Below are 25455 nucleotides of genomic sequence, written 5' to 3' on the forward strand. Positions count from 1 at the left end.
CGGGTACTTCGATCGGTACTTTGAAGGGTACCTTCGACCGGTGCATTTGGCCAATTGGGACATGGCCTATGATTCGTCGTACAGGCTTCCACACTTCAAACTTTGTTGGCTGTAATCAGGGCAGTGCTGTGTGATGTCAGATAGTACTTGAAATTGAAGTGGTTCTTTACAGTTTTTCAACATAAAGCTACAAATTTACCTAGTTTGCCGAAAAAAGGAGTCAGAACAGTAGACCATGCTATTAGAACACCTTATATACAATTTAGTAGAAAAAAGCAAGTTGATTTAGTGTTTTGTTCAACTTTAATGCTTTATAATGCTATTTGAAATGTGGACTGTGTTGGAATGTGTTTTGTATAAATGTCGTCATTTCAAAGAGAGAAACTGGTCATTTTAGCAAATCATTTGTCATAATCCCTGCCCATGTACTTCAGCACCAAGGTCAGAGACACAAACCTGACGGCGCTACTACACACACTATGGCTCAGGGCTACAATGGGCTTCTCACATGGATCATTACTACAAAATGACCACTGTGTCCGGCTCAACAGAGACTCAGGCTGACGTCTGGACAGAGGCTCGTGTCTTTTCATGTGGCATTGACAGCTGTCTAAAGATAACACACAGCGCAGCAGATTATCAGACAGTTTTTTGTAGCAGTGTCTCTCAGGGCTGTAGTCTGAATCACAGAACACACCAGAGGAACAAAGGGAAGCTCTGTCCTCCTTATCAAAGGCTCAGGGTCAAGGGTCAGACATCAGCTGGGACCGCTCCTCTTCGGTCCTCCCGCGCAGCGGTTGATCCAAGGACAGATTACCTCCTCACACCTATTTCAAGTCCTCATGTGTTGTGTGTGTTAAGACCACCTCAAACTGTCCTCGACACTCTAGAGAAGTGTGTGTGAGTTTTAAAGCCACAGTATGTAACCTTTTAGCCGAAAGATGACAGAATGTTATTATTCTGGTTATGTTGATAGCTCCGAAAAATGTGTCCCTACAGTGAGCAGACTTGCCTCTCCACAAACTTTACTTTTACCAGTTGTTGTTGTCTTTGGCTGTTATCTTCCACAATATGACATAAAACCCATTTATCTCAATACAGAGTCACATCCAGAAAGTTACATACTGTACCTTTAAGGGCATTATTACAATTCAAGTCTAATTCCTGATAGAAAACACGTTCACATGGATCTAAGGATGCATGTAAAGTAGGTGTACTGCTGTGATTTCCACTTGTAAGGTTCAGTCCTCATGTATCTGAAACAGTTGGCACACTTGAATAACCAAGAGGTGAATTCATATAGTTCAAGGTTCTGCATTACACAAAATTGACTCTTGGTTATTCAAGTGTGCCAACTGTTTGGTTTTTATCCATGTTATAATGTTGTTACTTAAGCAAAAATATACCTGAAGTTGTGTTTTGTTTCATTCGCACATGTTTGAGTAACCCTTTATTATTAGTCTGTCTATATCTCCAAAGCTCAAAATGCTCAGTTCCACCTTGTGATGTCATGAACTGTGAGTTTTCAAGTTAATAGCTACCTTTTAGCTTTTGTTACGTAAAGATTGGCAATTCTAGAGCTGAACTTATCCAAATTATTTTAGTGAAGGTGTATGGAGTTTAAAAACACATTAGGGAACTTCTTGTATCACCACATGACATCACAAGGTGGAACAGAGTGTTTTCTGATTGAGAAAACTTCGCTGATAATGTGCAGGGTTTATGTGTTTAACATGTGTGAATGAAACATGAAATAGGTATGTCTGTGATGAGGAAACATTATAATCAGATCAGAAAACAGTGTAATATGGGCGCTGTAAGGAGAGTAGGGTGAACAGTACTCATGTTACCACACTTCCCCCAGCGTAGTAGCCAAGTGTGCAGCTTGTTACTGACTACAGATCCATGTTTACTCCATAAATGAATCCAAAAGCATGAGACACTTCATATTAGTCCACTCATCAACCGTGCTTCTGCTGTGCACGTGAGACCAGCCCAACGTGAGGAGGACCACCACTGTGATCCCAGAGGTAGTTTGCTTCAGCAGCATCTTCACAAGGTCTGGTGCTTTTGTTCTTGGGTTGATATGAACATTTCAGACCAAAGCACGTTCATCTCTGGGACACAGAACCCGTCTCCTTCTTGAGCGATATGATGACTGGACATTCTCATGACGTTTATACTTGTGTATAATTGTTTGAACAGACAAACATGGCACCTTCAGGCATCTGGAAATTGCACCCAAGGATGAACCAGACATGTGCAAGTCGACAGTTCTCTTCCTGATATCTTGGCTGATTTCTTTTGACTTTCCCATGATGTTACACAAAGTGTTTCAGTTGTGCCTTCAAATGCATCCACAGGAGTGTCTCTGATTAACTCAAATGTTGTCAATAAACCTATCAGAAGACATGACATCATCATCTGGGTTTTTTCCCAAATTGTTTAAAATTGTCTAAAAATTCCTTCTCTCATTATTTTGATATTAAAATAGAAATAATTTTGGTAATCCTAATTGACCTAAAACAGGAAAAGTTTAGCCTGATTTCATGTCAGACAGTGAATGTATGTAAACTTCTGGCTTCAGCTGTATTTTTAACCTGATCCATACATCAGATTATTTCACTCTCACAGACAAAAAGAGAAAAACAAGTGAAACTTAGACCATAATCCAATCCAATCCAATCCACTTTATTTATATAGCACATTTCATAAACAAATTGTTTCCAAAGTGCTGCACAGAGACAAAATAATAATATAATAATAATACAAATGATAAAAGTTGAAGCCGTGTGTTTGTTTGGTGGCTGACATAAAGCGGCTGAATAACCTCACAGGAACAAGACTTGTTTGCCTTAAAGACCATCGAGATCCCGGTGCAGAAACACAGCTTTCTCACTGAGGTGCCCCCTACTCAGGATGGCCTCCCACCCTCACCTGATGCCCTCCCACCCTCACCTGATGCCCTCCCACCCTCACCTGATGCCCTCCCACCCTCACCTGAGGAGGGCTCTCCCACAGCGCCCACACATGTCCGGGAGGTCGCACACTTCCTCATGGAGCTGGACAATGACATGAAGAGACTGATCCAGAGCACTGAGCAGGAGGACGAGGAGCTGCTGGAGGTCTGGGACAGGCGGGATCACAGGGGTCACAGGAGACAGAGGAGTCAGGGGGTCAAAGGTCAAGGCGCAGACTGGGGCATCAACTGTTGGAATGCCGTTATCGCCATGTTGCTCGTAGGCATCGTACTACTGCTCTTCTACATCATCTACTTTAAAACTAGGCCCTCAGAGGGTGGTTCTGCAGTGCACCCTCTGGTCACTAATAGCTCAGGGCCAGCAGGGGGCACTCAGGGGCCGGTTCAGGAGCCAGGCTAATGTACCATCAGTGTGTGAGAGACGGCCCCCAAATGTGAGCTCATGAGGGGACAGTTAAGTGCCAGTTTTAGCCTGGAAGTGTCTGTGTCCATGTTTAATTTCTATGTGTTGAGGAGAAACAGTAACAGTGCTGTTGTATAGACTCCTGTCGACCTGTGCCCTGTGTCACTGACCTGCATTAGCATTTTAATACGGAGGATTCAGCAGGTTTTTAGATCCTCTTTAAATGATCAAATGTTATTGTTGTTAGTGATGCACTGATCCAGCTTTTTCTGTTCCAATACTGATACTTTGGCTTTAAATAACAAAAATATAATGTTAAACAGGGTCTGAAAACTTCCTGTCTCCACTGTAAATTATGGAAGATTATGAGGACAGTAAAGTTAATCAGGGATTATTGGGGCCATGCCACTGCGCCGTTCACATGCACAATACGACATATGTTTGCTTTATATGTTAAATAATCTCATTTTTACATGTACAAAACCTATAATATTATCAGACTGTGGTATTTATTTCATTAATAGTTGTGCACCAAGTATAAAAGTCTTATAATTTAAATGAAAAAACACACAAACCTTGCCTGGTAAATCCAGTTTTGTCACCACTCCCACCATCGCGTCTCAAGCCAGAGCCAAACATGGACATCTAATCAGATTTGTTTATTTGAGTGATGCACGTGAAACGAAGGAGCCCATTGGTCACCTATCATTTTGAACAAAATCATACTTCTAATTAAATTCTACTTTCTATTTACACAGTTAATGCTTCTCTCATTGATTCTGCAGAAATTTTCAATCTTTTCCAGTCCCCTGTCATTTCTTTCTGTTTTTTGTGTTCTGAAATAGACAGACCATACGTGTTCCTGATTGGCTTATCTGAACTTGGGGAGATTCACCGGTGACAAGACTCACTGGTCCTTTTATAAAGTATTGGACAAGTGTGAACCTACTTATCTCATTAACTATTAGCAGCGCTGACATGTTTTTTGGCTCTGAAGTGACGAAGGCTCCCGAGGGTAAATACAGCTTAGGGCCCCTAAAGGCCCCTCCCCGAACCGCCACCTTAACGTGGTGGAGGGGTTTGAGCACCCGAATGATCCTGGGAGCTATGTTGTCGGGGGCTTCATGCCCCTGGTAGGGTCACCCATGGCAAACAGGTCCTCGGAGACGGGTCTGACTAAGAGCGGTTCAGAAGCCCTTCATGAAGAAAAATACAACAAGGCAGTTTACGTCGCCCGGACTGGCGTTACCGGGGCCCCACCCTGGAGCCAGGCCTGGGGTGGGTGCTCGGCAGCGAGCGCCTGGTGGCCGGGCCTTTCCCCACGGGGCCCGGTCGGGCCCAGCCCGAAGAAACGACGTGGGGCCGTCCTCCCGTGGACCCACCACCTGCGGGAGGAGCCATGAGGGGCGGGTGCGGAGAGATCCGGGTAGCAGTCGAAGGCGGGGACCTCGACGACCGGATCTCCGGACATGGAGACTAGCTCTGGGGACATGGAATGTCACCTCGCTGGGGGGGAAGGAGCCTGAGCTTGTGCGGGAGGTTGAGCGTTACCGGCTAGATATAGTCGGCCTCACCTCCACGCACAGCTTGGGCTCTGGAACCCATCTTCTTGAGAGGGGTTGGACTCTCCATTTCTCTGGCGTTGCCCGCGGGGAGCGGCGGCGAGCTGGTGTGGGCTTGCTCATTGCCCCACAGCTCAGCCACTGCGTGTTGGGGTTCACTCCGGTGAACGAGAGGGTCGCGTCCCTGCGCCTTCGGGTCGGGGACAGGTCTCTCACTGTTGTGTCGGCCTACGGGCCAAACAGCAGTGCAGAGTACCCGGCCTTCTTGGAGTCCCTGGGAGGGGTACTAGACAGTGCACCAACCGGGGACTCCGTTGTTCTCCTGGGGGACTTCAACGCCCATGTGGGTAACGACAGTGACACTTGGAGGGGCGTGATTGGGAGGAACGGCCTCCCCGATCTGAACCCGAGCGGTGTTTTGTTATTGGACTTCTGTGCTAGTCACAGCTTGTCCATAACAAACACCATGTTCGAGCACAAGGGTGTCCATCGGTGCACATGGCACCAGGACACTCTAGGTCGGAGGTCGATGATCGACTTTGTTGTCGTGTCATCTGACCTCCGACCGCGTGTCTTGGACACTCGGGTGAAGAGAGGGGCTGAGCTGTCAACTGATCACCACCTGGTGGTGAGTTGGATCCGCTGGCGGAGGAGGAAGCCGGACAGACCTGGCAGACCCAAGCGTATTGTGAGGGTCTGCTGGGAACGTCTGGCGGAGCCCTCTGTCAGGGGGGTCTTCAACTCCCGCCTCCGGGAGAGCTTCTCCCTGATCCCGGGGGAGGTTGGAGACATGGACTCCGAGTGGGCCATGTTCTCCACCTCTATTGTTGATGCGGCTGCTCGTAGCTGTGGTCGTAAGGTCTGTGGTGCTTGTCGCGGCGGCAATCCCCGAACCCGGTGGTGGACACCGGAAGTAAGGGATGCCGTCAAGCTGAAGAAGGAGTCCTATCGAGCCTTGTTGGCTCGTGGGACTCCTGAGGCAGCTGATGAGTACCGGCAGGCCAAGCGTGCCGCGGCTCGGGCAGTCACAGAGGCAAAAACTCGGGGTTGGGAGGAGTTCGGGGAGGCCATGGAGGAGGACTATCGGACGGCCTCAAAGAGATTCTGGCAAACCGTCCGACGCCTCAGGAGGGGAAAGCAGTGCTTCACCAACACTGTTTACAGTGCGGGTGGAGAGCTGCTGACCTCGACTGGGGATGTTGTCGGGCGGTGGAAGGAATACTTTGAGGATCTCCTCAATCCCACTGTCACGTCTTCCGAGGAGGAAGCAGAAACTGGGGACCCAGAGGCGGACTCGTCCATCACCCTGGCTGAAGTCACTGAGGTGGTTGGCAAGCTCCTCGGTGGCAAGGCTCCGGGGGTGGATGAGATCCGTCCTGAGTACCTCAAGTCTCTGGATGTTGTGGGACTGTCTTGGCTGACACGTCTCTGCAACATCGCGTGGCGGTCGGGGACAGTACCTGTGGAATGGCAGACCGGGGTGGTGGTCCCTCTGTATAAAAAGGGGGACCGGAGGGTGTGTTCCAATTACAGGGGAATCACACTCCTCAGCCTTCCCGGTAAGGTCTATTCCAGGGTGCTGGAGAGGAGAATCCGACCGATAGTCGAACCTCGGATTCAGGAAGAGCAGTGTGGTTTTCGTCCTGGTCGTGGAACACTGGACCAGCTCTATACTCTCCATCGGGTCCTCGAGGGCTCATGGGAGTATGCCCAACCAGTCCACATGTGTTTTGTGGATCTGGAGAAGGCATTCGACCGTGTCCCTCGTGGTGTCCTTTGGGGGGTGCTCTGGGAGTATGGGGTCCGGGGCTCTTTGCTAAGGGCTGTCCGGTCCCTGTATGACCGGAGCAGGAGCTGTGTTCGCATTGCCGGCAGTAAGTCAGACCTGTTCCCAGTGCATGTTGGACTCCGCCAGGGCTGCCCTTTGTCACCGGTTCTGTTCATTATATTTATGGACAGAATTTCTAGGCGCAGTCAGGGGCCGGAGGGGGCCTGGTTTGGGAACCACAGGATTTCATCTCTGCTGTTTGCAGATGATGTTGTCCTGATGGCTTCTTCGAGCCAGGACCTGCAGCAGGCACTGGGGCGGTTTGCAGCCGAGTGTGAAGCGGCTGGGATGAGAATCAGCTCCTCCAAATCCGAGGCCATGGTTCTCGACCGGAAAAAGGTGGTTTGCTCCCTCCGGGTGGGTGGTGAGTCTCTGCCCCAAGTGGAGGAGTTCAAGTATCTCGGGGTCTTGTTCACGAGTGAGGGAAGGATGGAGCGTGAGATTGACAGGCGGATCGGTGCAGCGTCTGCAGTGATGCGGTCGCTGTATCGGTCCGTTGTGGTAAAGAAGGAGCTGAGCCGGAAGGCGAAGCTCTCGATTTACCGGTCAATCTACGTTCCTACCCTCACCTATGGTCATGAGCTTTGGGTAATGACCGAAAGGACAAGATCGCGGATACAAGCGGCTGAAATGGGTTTCCTCCGCAGAGTGGCCGGGCGCACCCTTAGGGATAGGGTGAGGAGCTCGGTCACACGGGAGGAGCTCGGAGTAGAGCCGCTGCTCCTACACGTTGAGAGGAACCAGCTGAGGTGGCTCGGGCATCTGCTCAGGATGCCTCCTGGACGCCTCCCTAGGGAGGTGTTCTGGGCATGTCCCACCGGGAGGAGGCCCCGGGGAAGACCCAGGACACGCTGGAGGGACTATGTCTCTCGGCTGGCCTGGGAACGCCTTGGGGTCCCACCGGAGGAGCTGGAGGACGTGTCCGGGGTGAGGGAAGTCTGGGAGTCCCTGCTTAGAATGCTGCCCCCGCGACCCGGCCCCGGATAAGCGGAAGAAAATGGATGGATGGATGGATGGCCCCTAAAGGCTCGGGCCGACCCTGGGGCACCTGATTTGTTTGTTATTAATGTTCATATTGTGATCTTATGTACAAAACAGCAAACTATTTGTACTATGTTTTAGTGAAATTAGTCTAAACTGTCATATGCACTTTAAATAGCCCCTCCTCAAGTAAAGGGTGGTTTATATATTACAGAGCATATATAAACACAACAGAGAGCAGCAGGTCGACCTACCTAAGACATTTGAGTCATTTCCTTTTAATAAAATAGTTCTTCTCAGAGTAGTTTTCACTCACCATACTTTTACTCCTGGTGTTCCTCACTGAGCTGTAGGTCACTGCCTCCTCACTCTGACCTGTCCCTGAGCAGAGGGACAGGACAATATCTTACATTTATAAAGGATGCATTTATATGTATGAGATTTGTAGGGGGAAAATGCATATATCCAAAAGCAAAACCCACAAATGTTGAACATGCTGTATTATAACTTAAATCTGCACAATTTCAGGTTTAAGCCTCTTCCATCTGTATTAAAGGAACTTTACTTAAAAAAACAAACAAACCTGAAACAGCACTAGTTCATTTTAAACAGTTTGCAGTGTTATTCCAGTTATTCCTCACTTACTTTTTGCATTCCAAACATCCTAATTATTCACTGCAGTAAGTTTAGAAGTGCTTTTCACAACTGTCAGAGGCCAGATGGTCTTTGATGGTATTTTAAACAACCCAAAACATGTACAATAGTCCTACAGCTGGGTACTCCTGAGCACTGTTCCCTCCAAGCTGCGCGCGTGCGCAATTGCGCACTGCTGACACGATCTCCGCGCACAGAAAATCTGTGAACCGGAGTTGAAAATAAAATAAACACACAACAATTCATTCTGCGCTATTTTTCAGTGTGAGTCAGTGAGTGTGACCGGGGACGAGCTGCTCCAATTATGTGATTCACAGACGTGTTTGCGCAGTTTATCCACGTCATTGACAGGCTCCTCATGCGCCGCTATCAGTGTTTTAGCCGATGTGGCCGATGTGGAGTGAAGACTCCTAATGATGCTAATGATGCTAATGATGCTAATGATGCTAATAATGCTAAGTGTTTAACCCCTTAACGTCCCGACGGCCCGCCCTCGGGCAAAGATCCGCGCGTTTTGCAACATTTTTGCGTTTTAAACATGACAAAACAAAGGAAGTGCGCGACCGAGGACACTGTGGATGTTTGTACAAGTTAAACTAGAGGAACAGACTGAAGATCTCATGGTGGACTCAGGAGCAGAGGACCTTATGTGCTGATGGACTGGATGCTGTTCCTGATCGGTGAGCGTGGTTTATTCTGCTATTGACTTAATTGTGGGTCAAATGTGTATTATGTGTAATCATTAGCATTAGCAAATGCCAATCTGCGCCCCCGACCACCACCAATCATCACGCACACACCACTTGAGTGAAGTGTCTTGCCTAAGGACACAATGCCTGAAGTTGGTCCGAGCGGGACTCGATCCTCCAACCTCTGTCACTGAATGACTGTCACACTGTCACATGTGCAGTGTATTCTTAGTTTCCAGTGTGTGTTTGTTCACTGTTTGCAGTGTGTAGTTTGTAAATATATATTTATTTTGACCCATACCACTTGTTTTGAATATATTTTATATACAAATACACATTATATATTGTGTTTTGATATGATATGTAAATGTACAGTAATAGAGCAGCTGTGCAGACACAGATTCCTCTCAGTGTGTGTTGGTCATTGACTGTCACTAGTTTGAGTTGTAAAAATCAAGCAAAAGCTTCACACAATGTCTTATACTCATAATACAAGTCAGGGCTTTATCATAAAAATGTTAAGTGTGTTTTCAACATTGGAGTTTACAGTTGTCTTGGTTTGGTTGAAGCTCATGTTTTGCCATAGTTAAAATTAAATATATATACTTCCAATAGCATTAACATACTACACAGGTCATGAGCAAGATTTTTGTCATTTTCATTGTATAAGTGGCTAAAGCACTTAATTAAAAGTCTTATAACAGAAATGTAAATGTGGTAATTTGATTCCTTTAATAAACCATTTAACTTGGATGGATGCGATGCAGCGTGACCACAGTGCACACGTCTGATGACCACAGTGCACACGTCTGATGACCACAGTGCACACGTCTGATGACCACAGTGCACACGTCTGATGTCGCTCACACTGGTCCATGGGACGCTCAGGGAGTTTGTGTGTTTGCTCAGACTCGTGAAAAATTAGAGGGAACATTGATCAGGAGGAGCCGATACTCGATACCTGCTGCATGTAACAGCACAGTCTGTTTTACACAAGGCACAGACTAGGAGAGGCATTCAACTGCACATGGTCAGAAACAGCAGAGAAATTCAGTCTTAAAATAACATTTTTTTATTCTTATAATTTCGGTTTCTACTTCACTTAAGACTAACTATTGACACAAAATTTACCTTTAATTTATGTATAGAAGTTGCTTAGTGTCCTCCTCTCTCCTGTAGATGGCGCTGCTCTTGTCTAGACTCTGTACTTTGGAGCTCACCTGTTTCACAAACATGTGTTCTGTCAGACTGGGACCAAAACTGGTTTAAAGAGACAGGGTCTAATGTGAAGTCTACAGTGACGGCACATCCCTCGTCTATGAACATAAACCTCCACACGTCCACCAGGGGGAGACACTGAGTGAGACTGTGACTGTGCTGACAAACGTCTTCATCTTCAGGTCTGTGAGGATCCAAGTACAAAGTCCTCAGATCCATGGAGCGTCTCAGAGCCATGTCCCTCTGTCCTCTGCTGCTCGTCTCCATTCTAACAGGTCTCATTCTTTTCTGATCATTTCTACAGCTTTGATGAACACAAACTAACTTATTTTTAACGCTCACAACTACACACTTTACTGTAAATGTGTAGGTGACTTATGTCTTCTGCATAGAACTTCATATTCCTGTGTCTCTATTGGGTCTTATTAAGAAAACAGCTAACCCGGGAAAGTGTTTCATTATTTTGTTAGTTTTGCAGTTCAAAATGTTTTTATTAAAGTTGAATTTGCTAGAACACATTTGAAATGTTCACAGTGAGCTAAATATTAAATTCAGTAGATGTGTATATCCATGTTAGTTCCTCATTGAGCCCTGTGTGTTTCAGGTGTGAGCGGTGATGTCCTCTCTCCTCTCAGCCTGGAGCAGTCTGTCTCAGAAGGCTTCATGGTGTCTGTGTCCTATCAAACCTCAGCACCTACAGCAGAAGGAGATGATTTCTTCTTTTATCATCAGAATCCTGGAGATGCTCCTCAGTTCCTCTTCTATCTCTCTGGAATGAACTTTTCGTGGCCGGCCACGTCTGTCCAGTCAGACACACGACTCTCGGCTAAAGTCTCAGACAACAGACGTGGACTGGAGCTGCTCCTGTCCTCTGCTGCAGTGGGAGACTCTGCTGTGTACTACTGTGCTGTGAGGCCCACAGTGACAGGAAACACACAGACTCTGAACAAAAACCTCTGAGAGAAAACAGCAGTACTCCACACATCCACTAGAGGGAAACACTGTCTAATTCTGAACTTCAGCATCGACCACACACAATCACAAAAGCATCAAGAGGTGTGAGAAGAGCCAGACTGTAAGAGAGGAGCAGACACAGACACTTGAGAGGATTTGAGCTTTTAAGATGGAGTCTGCCCTGTGTACACTGCTCTCAGCTCTGGTTGTGCTCCTGTGTTCTTCCCCAGAGTGTAAAGGAGAAGACACAGTGACCCAGACACAAGGAGACGCCTCTGTCCCTCAGGGACACACAGCCACAATACAGTGCACTTTTGAAGCGGGCTCCACAAATCCAATACTGTTTTGGTATAAACAAGATGGACAGAAATCTCTAAAATACATTTTAAGAAACTACAAAGCAGGGAAGAGCTGGATTTCTTCTAAATCTGATGAATTTAATAAAGCCAGATTTGATACTAAGAATCAAGGAAACTCTGCAGTGCTGAAGATCCAGGATGTGGATGTGACAGACTCTGCTGTGTACTACTGTGCTCTGAGGCCCACAGTGACAGGAAACACCAAAACTCTGAACAAAAACCTCTGGAGCAAAGACAACACAATCCTGCAGTAGCTCCACTAGAGGGAGACACTCTCTGTGAAGCTTCAGACTAAACACAGACGCAGCAAAGCCAACTGTCAGTGTGAGAATCTAAGCAGACTTCAGAAAGTTCACATGAGGATCACTCAGCTGTGTTTTGGACACATGTTTCCTTTAATGGCAGCACTGCTCCTGCTTTTGTTGAGTGGTAAGTCTTATTGAAACCTATGTTGACACTTTATTACATCCACTCAACACTTACTGAAGCACAGAGCAAGAAGCAGCAGGAAATATGTTCCTAACTTGTACATTCATTTGTTTTCATGTAGGAGTCAGATGTGAAGAGCTCACTGCTCTAAAGCCTGAGGTCTGTGCTCCAGAAGGCTCCTCTGTCTCTCTAGGATACTTTTATGAGAGAGGAGCTTCTGGTGGTGATCAGTTTTATTGGTATCGACAATATTCAGGAAAACCTCCAGAATTCATCTATTACCATTTGGGAACAGGAAAAGAAGTTAAAAAGGAAATCCTGGGACTTTCAGTCCAAATGAGTGAAGACCAAAAGAATCTCTATATGTCCCTGTCCTCTGCTGCAGTGGGAGACTCTGCTGTGTACTACTGTGCTGTGAGGCCCACAGTGACAGGAAACACACAGACTCTGAACAAAAACCTCTGAGAGAAAACAGCAGTACTCCACACATCCACTAGAGGGACACACTGTCTAATTCTGAACTTCAGCATCGACCGCACACAATCACAAAAGCATCAAGAGGTGTGAGAAGAGCCAGACTGTAAGAGAGGAGCAGACACAGACACTTGAGAGGATTTGAGCTTTTAAGATGGAGTCTGCCCTGTGTACACTGCTCTCAGCTCTGGTTGTGCTCCTGTGTTCTTCCCCAGAGTGTAAAGGAGAAGACACAGTGACCCAGACACAAGGAGACGCCTCTGTCCCTCAGGGACACACAGCCACAATACAGTGCACTTTTAAAACAACTTCTACCACTGCATATTTGTTCTGGTACAAGCAAGAAGGACGAGGAGCTCCTAAATACATGATGAAGAAAACTAGATCATCGTCAATTTGGCTGGTGATGGATTCAAAATATATATTCAAGTTATATGATGTTATCTCACTGTTCATTTTAAAGGTACTGTAGGTACTGTACTGTAACTGTAGTTACTATAATCATTATATTCATTTCAACTATGTAAACTATGTAATCTGCACTAATGTTTGTTCTTGAGTCTTGCAGAAGTTATCTTTTGAAAGTTGCAGGATCCCACGGGAAGAAGGTCACTCTGAATGTGTGAAACAGAAACATCTTGGGAATGACCTTTGGAGATGCGAAAACAAAATGTATTTCTCTGTGAATCTCGTCATATGTTTTTATTCTGCTTGCAAAGTATGTAAACTATGTCCCCCATCCCTTGAGAACGCATTTGTAACTAGGGTCCCTAACTAAATAAAAGGAGGAGAAAGACGGTGGAGACTTCAGAAAGGAGTGAGGTTGTAAACTGAAGGTTTTGCCTCCCCGCTCTTTCTCCTCAATATTGAGACAAAATAATCTCTCTTGTCTTCTCTTCTCTTTTGAACTGTAATATAGGTTAAAAAGGTGAACCTATCAACTTGGTCCTTCGAGCCGGATCCCAATATACCGGAGGACTCCAGCGGATGTCGGAGACCCAGGAGAGACTGTGGCCACAGCATTTGAGACCTTTTCCAGGACTGGTCTCTTCGATATCTTTTGGAGTCTAAAGGTTGACGGGATACCGAGGGAGAGAGACGAGACGAGTGAGTAAGTCTTGCTTTAAAAAACGGTATGACTGAGGGTCATGCGCGTAGAAAAACCCTAATTATCCTAGGCTCCAATTAGGTACTAAAACCTACTAATACTAATAGTAGTAGTAGTAAAGGGACGGATGCGGAGTCCCGTTACCGGGTAAAATAGTGACATTTTACTGGCTGGTACAAAACCGTGGAATAAAAAGCAAGGGTGTGTGTGAGAGAGAGACGTGTGAGTGGAGATTCTGAACCACTAGGTGACGAATCTCATACCAAAAAGGTTGGGGAAATACGGTGTATTTCTGTGGATGCAGAGGCAAGATCTCTCCGCCTGCTGAGGCTAAAGTGAGAGATACCACACTAATCACTCGTACCAACCTGTTGTTGTATTCCAGCGATAGAGACCTCCCTAGGAGTTAAAAGCTGGACTAAATTTGAGGAAATAAAAATGGGAAATAGAACTACAAAATTGACACCAAAAGTAAAAGACTAGAAAGCCGTGCACGCAAAATATCCTGAAAAATGTACACAGTTAGATTTGTGGGTAACAAAATACAGTTCAAATAAATTTGAAGGCGAGTTAAAATCTTCTAAAATAATGGAGCTCCAAAATAAAATCCAAAATAAAATCCAAAATAAAATCCAAAATAAAATCCAAAATAAAATACTAAATAAAATACTAAATAAAATACTAAATAAAATACAGGAAAAATGCAAAAATGAAGAATATGATATGTGTAAACTATCTATACTATACTATACTATACTATACTATACTATACTATACTATACTATACTATACTATACTATACTATACTATACTATACTATACTATACTATACTATACTGTACTATCATTGGGAAAGATGGTTGGAATTGGCACAAGCCAGAGAAAAAGGCCAGACAGAGGTAAAACGTAAGCAACAAATTATGCTTAATACAAAGGAGGAAGATGATTTCACCAACTGTAATCTGTAATAGCGGCTCAGCCAGAAACATCAGTACAGCAGGCTCAAGCTGAGATAGAGGGAGCAGTAGCGGGAGGGGAGCAACAAGTGCCCCCGCCCCCGTATCACCCGTATCAAGAGGCAACAGAGCTATTATACCAGATGAAAACTACACAAACTAGAAGTGAGGCAAAAGGTCAACAGCTATATCAGATTAAAGTCCTGAAAGTGAAGCAGGTTAGAGTCCTGCTGACGGGGTTAGAGTCCCTAGTCAAAAGATCAACAGGCTTATGACCAAGAAAAAACACAAGAAGGAAAAATACTAGTTGATTTACAAGCTGCATTAGGGTGCTGACGCACCTTACCAAAAGTTACTCTACTTTTTAGTTTGGTTTTACTTTAGTTTGTTTATTATTGTGTCTTGCATACAAAGAATGCCGAGCCCTTAAATGTGCTTATAAGACACCATTAATAAAAATACAATAGTCCAGACGTGTGATACAACAAACAAAAACAAAAACAAAACAAAACAAACAAAATCTACTAGTTAATGGGGTACAAATTTCTTTCTTGTGTGATACTGGTGTGTGCAAAACCACCATGAAAACTAAAGTCCCACATATGATACACAGTGGGGAGAGCAGCAAATGGAGAAATTACACATGTTTCACTGACAAAACCTGTCATGATACAAGATCCGAAGGGAAAGACAATAAAACTAGCTGTATTGTATTTCCCTGACTGCCCGTTAAATTTGTTGGGTCGTGATGAAGTTCAGACCAACAACAACTTATATGTTATTCACCCAAATGACGAGGAAGAACTGTTTCCCTGAAATGCATTCGAACTTACACAAGAGGAAGAGGCCATATTAAGTGACATACCACAGTGTTTGTGGTCAAAAGGGCCATCTGATGTAGGTCTGATTAAAGGGGTAATACCAGTAACAATTAGACCCAAATCTGAATACAGACCTTGTGTGAAACAGTATAAATTAAAACCTAATGCTATAGAGGGGATTAAACCAGAAATAGAAAGCTTAAAACAAGCAGGGGTAATAGTGGAGTGTGATGATTCACCTTGTAATAGTCCAATATTTCCTGTGAAGAAACAAGCACCATCTACAGGATGGAGAATGGTACAGGACCTACAAGCTGTAAATAATGCAGTAATTCAGCGAGCACCGTGTGTGCCAGATCCACACACACTATTAAATTCACTCAGATCAGATGCTGAGGTATTTACAGTTGTAGACATTAGTAATGCTTTCTTCTCTGTGCCTATACATAAAGATAGTCAATTCTGGTTTGCATTTACTTTTGAGGGACGTAGATATACATTATCACAATTAGGACAAGGTTATTGTGAAAGTCCAACAATATATTCACAGGCAATGTCGGCTAACTTAGCAAAATTTAACCCACCTAAAGGAAGCCAAGTACTTCTGTATGTGGATGACATACTTTTGGCTTCCCCAGATAGAAAATCATGTGAAATTGATTCAATTGCTCTACTAAAATTCCTAGCAGAAAATGGCCATAAAGTGAGTAAAAATAAGCTTCAACTTTGCAAAAATACAGTGAAGTATTTAGGACATAGTTTGAGTGCTGGAGGCCGTACAATAGTAGCAGGATGTAAAGAGGCTATACTTAAAGCACCAAAACCTCAAACAAAGAAACAAATGATGTCATTTCTAGGATTAACTAATTACTGTAGACAATGGATAGCTAATTATGCTGAAATCACCCATCCATTGAGTAAAATGATGTATGATGTGACAATAAATATGCATGACAAACTACAATGGACAGAGGAGAGTGAAAAAGCATTTACAGAAGAAGGCCTTAGTTTCTAGTGCTGTGTTAGCACTTCCTGACTATGACAAACCTTTTGTGCAAATGGTAGACGTCATTTTATGACGTCAGTTTTAACACAAAAACATGGGGATAAGCTCAGAGCAGTGGCATTTTACTCCTCCAAATTAGACACTAGTGATACTTTTCCATACATTAGTACTACCAGAAGGAAAACCTATTTTACCAAAAAATCTTTTAAAATATGCAGCAATTTTGACACATGGTGTCTCACATGTATCAACAGTGGGGATGGTAAAGCATATAGGTCAAATATATCGGCAGGTAGGCAGGTAGAGCTCCTAACCTTAGCCAAAACCGAATCCAATCTACTGGTAACAATAAATAATATAAAGAATAATTTGACTAATAATGGTCAAGAATGTTGGATGTTTTTGCTGAGACCTCATGTATCAGGGATAGATCCTATTTACAAATTAATTATATGTGAAATGTTACAAACCCCTGAACCGGTTCTGAGTCCCAGGCTGCAAAGTAGCGGAATAAAAATTAAAGCAACAGTAACTTTTACTAAAGAACAAGTGTTCAATATGGCAACTGGTGTATCTGATTTTGGAAACAATTGGCTAACAATGATAGAACAGGCATCAAAGTACTTTAATAAAGACTGTATTGCTTGTATGGGACCCAGACCACTTTTGAGAATGGTACCAACACCTCCTGAATTAACAGTGCAATGTGTGGAGGATATCTTAACTAAACTCTTAACTAATCTTAACTAAAACAGCACCAGAGGCAGAGTGCGCAGAGTGGGATGCAGTGTACCCACTAACTAAACCTGAGAAACAAAAACCAATATTTGAGGCCAAATTGCCAAAAGGAAATTACACCTGTATCCAACGCTCAAATTCGGTAACAAATGTTTTAGGTAATATTGATGGAAATCTATGTGAAAAAAATCTGACTACAAATAAAGCACTACCCAGACTGCACAATGACATCTACTGGTACTGTGGAGGGAAAATACTTAGAGCAAATATGCCAAATGAATTTACTGGAGTATGCGCTCTAGTTAATCTGATAATACCTATAGAAGTAATGTCAATAGAACAACAATTAGTAGCATTGACTAAGCAAAACCCAATTGAAATTGAAAACCATGCCAAAAGACCTAAAAGAGAATACAAGGGACGTTGGGGAGAAAATGACCCGACTTATATTGATGAGAATTGGAGTGCCCAGAGGGGTTCCTGATAAATATAAATTAGCTAATCAAATTGCCACAGGATTTGAAAATATTCCTTTAATAGCCGCTATAATTCCAATCACTCCCAATAAAAACGTAGACAGAATCAACTACATCCACTACAAAAATTGGGAAACTACACACAGGAGGGGTTTGAAGCAGTGCACGAGCAATTAAGTGCCACCTCACTTATGCCGCATAGCTGTTGACATGCTCCTGGCAGAACGAGGAGGAGTTTGTTCTGTTATTGGGGCCAGCTGTTGCGTGGTCATCCCTAACAATACCGCTGCAGACGGAAGCCTGACTAGAGCTATAGGAAGCCTGCGTGCAATGAATAGACGCTTAAAGGAGCAGTCTGGGTTGAGTACCCCCTTCTGGGATGACGGGCTAAGGGGGTTTGGGCGCTGCAGAGCACTGGTCTCATCGGTCCTAGTATCAATCGCTGTGTTTGTAGCTATTTTAACCTTGTGTGGATGCTGTTGTATTCCTTGTCTTCGTTCCCTGATCAATAGGTTAATAACCGCTGCCATCTCACCCGCACCTGAGGACAAAGGGGTGCAGATGTACCTATTGGAGGGCAGTGATGACGAGAACCCTGAAGGAGTACTTCCAAATCACAGTTCGATAAACAGGAGGGAATGATGGATTCAAAATGTATATTCAAGTTATATGATGTTATCTCACTGTTCATTTTAAAGGTACTGTAGGTACTGTACTGTAACTGTAGTTACTATAATCATTATATTCATTTCAACTATGTAAACTATGTAATCTGCACTAATGTTTGTTCTTGAGTCTTGCAGAAGTTATCTTTTGAAAGTTGCAGGATCCCACGGGAAGAAGGTCACTCTGAATGTGTGAAACAGAAACATCTTGGGAATGACCTTTGGAGATGCGAAAACAAAATGTATTTCTCTGTGAATCTCGTCATATGTTTTTATTCTGCTTGCAAAGTATGTAAACTATGTCCCCCATCCCTTGAGAACGCATTTGTAACTAGGGTCCCTAACTAAATAAAAGGAGGAGAAAGACGGTGGAGACTTCAGAAAGGAGTGAGGTTGTAAACTGAAGGTTTTGCCTCCCCGCTCTTTCTCCTCAATATTGAGACAAAATAATCTCTCTTGTCTTCTCTTCTCTTTTGAACTGTAATATAGGTTAAAAAGGTGAACCTATCAGCTGGAGACATTTAAATCTGAAGAGTTCAATGAAGAGAGATTCAGAGTATTGGCTGAGAAAGACTCTTTCTCTCTGAAGATCAAAGATGTGGATGTGACAGACTCTGCTGTGTACTACTGTGCTCTGAGGCCCACAGTGACAGGAAACACACAGACTCTGAACAAAAACCTCTGAGAGAAAACAGCAGTACTCCACACATCCACTAGAGGGAGACACCTGCTGTAGCTCTGTCTGTCACTCTTGATTCAAGGCCTCTGACATGAATGCTCTGAGACATCACAGTCACTACGTTTACATGCCCAGATCAGACTCATGTCCCAGACTACAGCAGGACAAAGAACAGCTGTGAACGGGCTCTGACGTCTGTAGTAATAAAGACTTTAGTTTTAATTGCATTATTATTTATGTTATTACTTTCCTTCCTCATGTCTGTCTAAACTTGTGTGATGCTTTAAAAAGTGACATCTCCAACAGACAGAGTCAAAGCGCTACGATCATTTAAAGCTATCTTCAAATACAAACATATACACACACACCCACACACACCCCCCCCCCACACACACCCTCACACACACACACCCACACACACTCACACACGCCCCCCCCCCACACACACACACACACTATATTTCAATAGAAATAGACAAAGGAAAGAAACAAAAGCATATGTTGAGTTCACTGAAACATGGACCTCATTCACCAATTATCTGCAGCTACGACAATGAACATGTGAGCCACGTGCAGAAAAAAAGAGAAAAAAACTAAACACTAGGCACACTAGCAACACAAAATGATGCATCACACCCTCTGCCACTGCCCACCTTGACCACTGCTTTTCAGTTTTTTTATTATTCATATGAATATGATCAATAATAATCATAAAAACAACAATAAGAACAATAATAATAGTTGTTGTTGTCGACTGTGTCCCTCGTGGTGTCCTTTGGGGGGTGCTCCGAGAGTATGGGGTCCGGGGCCCTTTGCTAAGGGCTGTCCGGTCCCTGTATGACCGGAGCAGGAGCTGTGTTCATTGCCGGCAGTAAGTCAGACCTGTTCCCAGTGCATGTTGGACTCCGCCAGGGCTGCCCTTTGTCACCGGTTCTGTTCATTATATTTATGGACAGAATTTCTAGGCGCAGCCAGGGGCCGGAGGGGGCCTGGTTCGGGAACCACAGGATTTCATCTCTGCTGTTTGCAGATGATGTTGTCCTGATGGCTTCTTCGAGCCAGGACCTGCAGCAGGCACTGGGGCGGTTTGCAGCCGAGTGTGAAGCGGCTGGGATGAGAATCAGCTCCTCCAAATCCGAGGCCATGGTTCTCGACCGGAAAAAGGTGGTTTGCTCTCTCCGGGTGGGTGGTGAGTCTCTGCCCCAAGTGGAGGAGTTCAAGTATCTCGGGGTCTTGTTCACGAGTGAGGGAAGGATGGAGCGGGAGATTGACAGGCGGATCGGTGCAGCGTCTGCAGTGATGCAGTCGCTGTATCGGTCCGTTGTGGTAAAGAAGGAGCTGAGCCGGAAGGCGGAGCTCTCGATTTACCGGTCAATCTACGTTCCTACCCTCACCTATGGTCATGAGCTTTGGGTAATGACCGAAAGGACAAGATCGCGGATACAAGCGGCTGAAATGGGCTTCCTCCGCAGAGTGGCCGGGCGCACCCTTAGGGATAGGGTGAGGAGCTCGGTCACACGGGAGGAGCTCAAGAAAGTGGATGGATGGTTATATTGTGTGTGTGTGTGTGTGTGTGTGTGGGGGGGGGGGGGGGGGGTGTGTGTGTGTGTGTGTACTGGCTGACAGTCTCTTTGAATCCTGTACTTCTGGATAAATGTGATAAATGAAGGTGTCGTTTTCAAACAGATGGTGATGACAGGAGAGTTGGTGACCCACTGGTTGTTGAGGTTTTTACTGTTTCTCCAAATATATACACACATGGACAAAATCAGTTAATGAAAGAAAAACTCAGAATTGTCACAGAAATAACTTGAATCTTACAAAAGTAACAATAAATAAAAATTCTATGAAATTTAACCAATGAAAGTCAGACATTACTTTTCAACCCTGCTTCAACAGAATTATCTAAACCATACATGTCAGAGTCAAGGCCCACGGGCCAGATCCGGCCCTCAAGAGTGTTTTTTATGGCCCTCAGAATGATATTGATTTATTATTATATCCGGCCCGCAGGCCTCAGCAAGCCAGTGGCCCGCAGGTGTTTTACGCGCACCAATACTACATTTCCCACAATGCAACGGTGGCACACAGAGCGGGATGCGGCTTCATTGTATTATTAATTTGCGGTCATTAGCTTAACAGCAAAAGTAAACTTTCAGATAACTATTAAAATGGCAAAACAGAAGGTGGACATTGAGAACCGGGGGTTTCAAATAAGGTGGGAGTGGGAGTACATGTTCACGGAGGTGGCTGGGAGACCTGTGTGTCTTCTGTGTGGATAAAGTGTGGCGGTAATGAAAGAGCATAATCTGAGACGGCATCATGACACGAAACACGCGGACAAAAACAAGAATATGGACATGGAACAAAGGCTACAGAAGGTGGAAGACTTAAAACGAGGTCTCAATTCTCGCCAGGCTCTATTCAGAAAAGCCAATTCACAAAGCGAGGCTGCTGTCAAGGCTAGTTTTATTGTGGCCGAAGAGATCGCTAAAACAGCCCGGCCATTTACAGAGGGGGATTTTATCAAAAACTGCATGCTTAAAGTTTGTGACTCAGTTTGCCCAGACAAAAGGCAACTCTTTTTGAACGTGAGCCTGAGCAGAAACACCGTTGCTGAGCGTGTTGACCAGCTGTCAATCAATCTAAAAGAGCAGCTTGTGAAAAGGGGAAAAGATTTCATCGCATATTCCCTGGCTGTGGATGAGAGCACGGACACCTCTGACATTGCCCAGTTGTCAATTTTCATCCACAGAGTGGACTCCAGCATGAGCGTGACAGAGGAGTTTTTGGCCTTGTGTCCTATGCATGGCACAACTACAGGACATGATTTGTACGAAGAAGTGTCAAGATGTGTAAATGAGATGGAGCTGCCTTGGGACAAACTCGTGGGGTTGACTACAGACGGAGCACCTGCGATGTGTGGACACAGGAGCGGACTGGTTGCGAGGATACGGGAGAAGATGCAGGAGGAGAACATCACAGGTGAGCTGACAGCTTATCATTGTATAATACACCAGGAGTCATTGTGTGGTAAAGCCTTGAAAATGGAACATGTAATGAGCACCATCACGCGTGCAGTTAACTTTATCAGAGCTAAAGGTTTAAATCACCGCCAGTTCAAAGCATTTCTGAGCGAGTTAGAAACTGAGCATGGTGTTTAAAACCAAACTGACTCTGTGGGAGGCACAGATGCGGAAAGAAAACTTGAGCCACTTTCCTAGCTGCCAGACCATGAAAGAGAAGCTCTCTACCAGCGTGTTCCCGAGCGCACAGTTTGTTGATAAAATTGGTGTACTAACCTCTGACTTCCGACGCCGATTTGCTGACTTTGAAGTACAAAAAAACAGGTTTTTACTGCTCAGTAATCCATTTGCAGTTGACGTGGAAAGCTCACCACCAAACCTCCAAATGGAGCTGATCGAGCTCCAATGCAGTGACGAACTAAAGGCAAAATATACGGCAGTAGGTGCTGCGGAGTTTGTCCGTTTCATCCCCAAAACAATGGCCCAGTTGCGCATCCAAGCTGCTCAAACGCTCTCTATGTTTGGCAGCACGTACCTATGTGAACAGCTGTTTTCTTTGATGAAGCTTAACAAAACATCACACAGAAGTCGACTTACTGCTGAACACCTTCACGCAATCCTGAGAATTTCCTCAGCTCAGAGCCTGACCCCGAACATTGATGAACTTTTACAAAAGATGAGACACCACCAAGTATCAGCCTCAAACAAGTGAACATTACTATGCAATAACATATTTAGAGTTTTTACTCAGTTAAAGTTTAAAAGTTGAAGTTAAATATTTGTTTTCACAGCACATGTGACATTTCGTTGAAGAAAGTGTTGTTTTTATCTTATTTTTGCACTTTATTTTGTTGTATTTCAGTCCTATTGTGTTTTTAAAATATTTCAGTTGAGTGACTGATAGAAAATTGCTGATATTATTTATTTTTTTGAAGTAAATTTAGCCTACTTTTGCCATTTTCCTGAAAAAATATACTGATGGTGCCTTCATTCATTGCATCAAGGAAGTTTGTCTTTTGTGCCTGTTGAAAATTAAAAATTACTGACAGAGCCATAACAAAATATTGCCTTATTTATCTGATCCGATCATATATATTTGTTAGGTTTTCAGTAGGTTCAATATTAGGTTCACTAGACTATGTGCAGTCATTTTAAATAGTTTCAATGAACATTCGATCAGTCCGGCTCTCGGCTTGTAGCTAATTTTTTCATTTGGCCCCCTGTCCATTTGACTTTGACACCCCTGATTTAGAGGGACGCTCGAGGCTGAATAATATACGTATTGTGGGGGTCCCTGAGGGAGCGGAAGGGACCCGTCCAACAGATTTTGTCGCCACATTATTAAGTGATCTGCTCGGGCTGGACAACAAACCCGTTTTGGATCGGGCACACCGCACGAGTCGCTCTAAGCCGAAGGATGGAGAGCCGCCTCGCCCCTTCATTGTGCGAATCAACCTGTTTCAGCAACGCAACGAAATTCTACGTAAGGCTGTAGCATCTGCCCCACTACTCTACCAGGGAAAGAGGGTCTCCGTCTTTCCGGATTTTACTGCCACTGTCTCAAAGAAAAGGTCCGCCTTTGCTAAAGTGAAGAAAGAGCTCCACTCATGTCCAGGTGTTAAGTTTGGACTTTTTTTCCCGGCTGTGCTCCGTGTTACCCTCCCTGGTGGATGAACTCATCGATTCGAGGACCCATTACTTGCTATGGACTTTGTTGAAAGTCAACCACCACCAAAGTCAAGTTAAGACACCATCTAAAGTCTGGTTGGATTCTTTCTGCAAGGGGTGACAGGTGCAGCACTGTGGGTGTGAAAAGATCCTTTCTGTGTTTTCATATACCTAATTACTCTTGGTTTACAAATTGGGTTTATTGTGAATATACACATTAATAATTTATTTTTTTGTGGTGGTTTAATTATATTTTAAGTTTCTTTTCTATCTTTCCCTTATTATTATTATTGGTTGCTATTATTATATATATTTTTTAAATTTATTTATTTGTTTATTCTATTTATTTAATTATTGTTTTATATATTATTTTTTATTAAAGTAGTTTTAGTATACTTTTAAATTGTTATTGTTGGTAGCATGAGAAATTATTTTTTCCTTTTTTGCTCCTCTATTGTATAGTTACAGCTATATTAGATCTTATTTTTACTGACTTTGGTACTGGTACCCACATGGTCATATTTATAGAATATCATTTTATTTTATTCTATTTTATTTTATTATTATTATTAATTTTATTTGTATGTTTTTCCTTTTATTTAATTTAATCTTATTTATCTTTATAATTACTTTATTGTTTTGTTTTACTTATTTAATTTTATGGTGCTTATGTTAAATGTTGAACAAGGTGCATTTTTTTTTCTTTTTGTGTAATATTTCTTGTCACATTCTTTTTTTTGTGATCAAATTTTTATTAAAGTATCAGTCTCAAGTGCAAATATACAGATTAGAATCTGATTACCTTTTCCCCCTTCTTTTTTCCCACCCGCCACCCCGATGGGCATATAGACAAAAAATAAAATGAAATAAATTAATTAATTAATAAAATTAACAATAATAATAATGACAAATTAAATACAAAATAAACATATAAAAACAATACAATGTAGTAGTAGTAATAATAATAATAATAATAATAATAATAATAATAATAATAATAATAATAATAATAATAATAATAATAGTAAAAGTAAAAGTAAAAAGTAAAATAAAAAATAATCCCGTCCAGGTTTGAATTCTTTCCATACAGTAACAGCAAATTTCCTCCGTCAAAAGACATCAGCAGAAATTAGATTATACATATTCATTATGTACTATATATATAAAAAGGACTTAAGCATACACAAATTGTGCATCTTTCATAAATATACAGTTAGAGCAGTACAGTTTGACATAAACATCCACATAGTGCAGGGAGACAAAAAAACAAAAACAAAACAAAAAACAAACAAACAAAAAAAACAAAAAACAAAAACCACCATATATTCAGATTTTGATTTTGGCTAGTAAGTCAGACCAGCAAAAAATGTTTTTTGCTTTTGCTCCGTGCATTCGAGCAGCAGAACACTCCAGCTGAATTATTTCTCGGTAAGACAAAAGCCACCCTTTTACAGTCAGAGGTTGAAGTGACTTCCAGCGACATGTTACAATTTTTTTGGCAGCTGTGAGGCCTGCTAGTAATGCACGCCGGTCATTGATTGTCAAGTTTAGTTTGGAAAGATCATTTAGCAAAATAAGCCTCTGAGTGCAAGGGATGGTTACGCCTATTATCTTAGATAGTGTCCTTGAGACATTTTCCCAGAAGTTTTTCACTTCCGGGCACTCCCAGACCATGTGAAGGAAAGTGCCAATAGTTTTGCCAGCGCAGAGATCACAGTGAGGGTTGTGTTTTATTTTCATTTGGTGTAATCTTCTAGGGTATATTTCTTGTCACATTCTAG

General features: G+C 43.4%; 1 protein-coding gene, 1 pseudogene and 2 gene segments (V, D, J or C); all 4 read left to right on the forward strand.

The window, feature by feature from the left end:
- The first annotated feature begins 423 nt into the window (after positions 1–423).
- Positions 424–3435, forward strand: LOC117385447 (lysM and putative peptidoglycan-binding domain-containing protein 4-like; annotated as a pseudogene).
- Positions 3436–11438: 8003 nt separating this feature from the next.
- LOC129457021 (T cell receptor alpha variable 38-1-like) lies at positions 11439–11882 on the forward strand. The segment is given in 1 exon segment: positions 11439–11882. A coding segment is annotated over 1 exon segment (444 nt).
- On the forward strand, positions 11870–13203 carry LOC129457054 (T cell receptor alpha variable 3-like). The segment is given in 2 exon segments: positions 11870–12057; positions 12179–13203. Coding segments are annotated over 2 exon segments (417 nt in total).
- Positions 13204–21151: 7948 nt separating this feature from the next.
- On the forward strand, positions 21152–22718 carry LOC129457055 (general transcription factor II-I repeat domain-containing protein 2-like). Its single transcript, XM_055228799.1, is given in 2 exon segments — positions 21152–22138; positions 22140–22718. Coding segments are annotated over 2 exon segments (1566 nt in total).
- The last annotated feature ends 2737 nt before the right edge of the window (positions 22719–25455 follow it).

Source organism: Periophthalmus magnuspinnatus, chromosome 17 (genome assembly GCF_009829125.3).
Source record: "Periophthalmus magnuspinnatus isolate fPerMag1 chromosome 17, fPerMag1.2.pri, whole genome shotgun sequence".
In the NCBI taxonomy this organism is placed as follows: domain Eukaryota; kingdom Metazoa; phylum Chordata; class Actinopteri; order Gobiiformes; family Gobiidae; genus Periophthalmus; species Periophthalmus magnuspinnatus.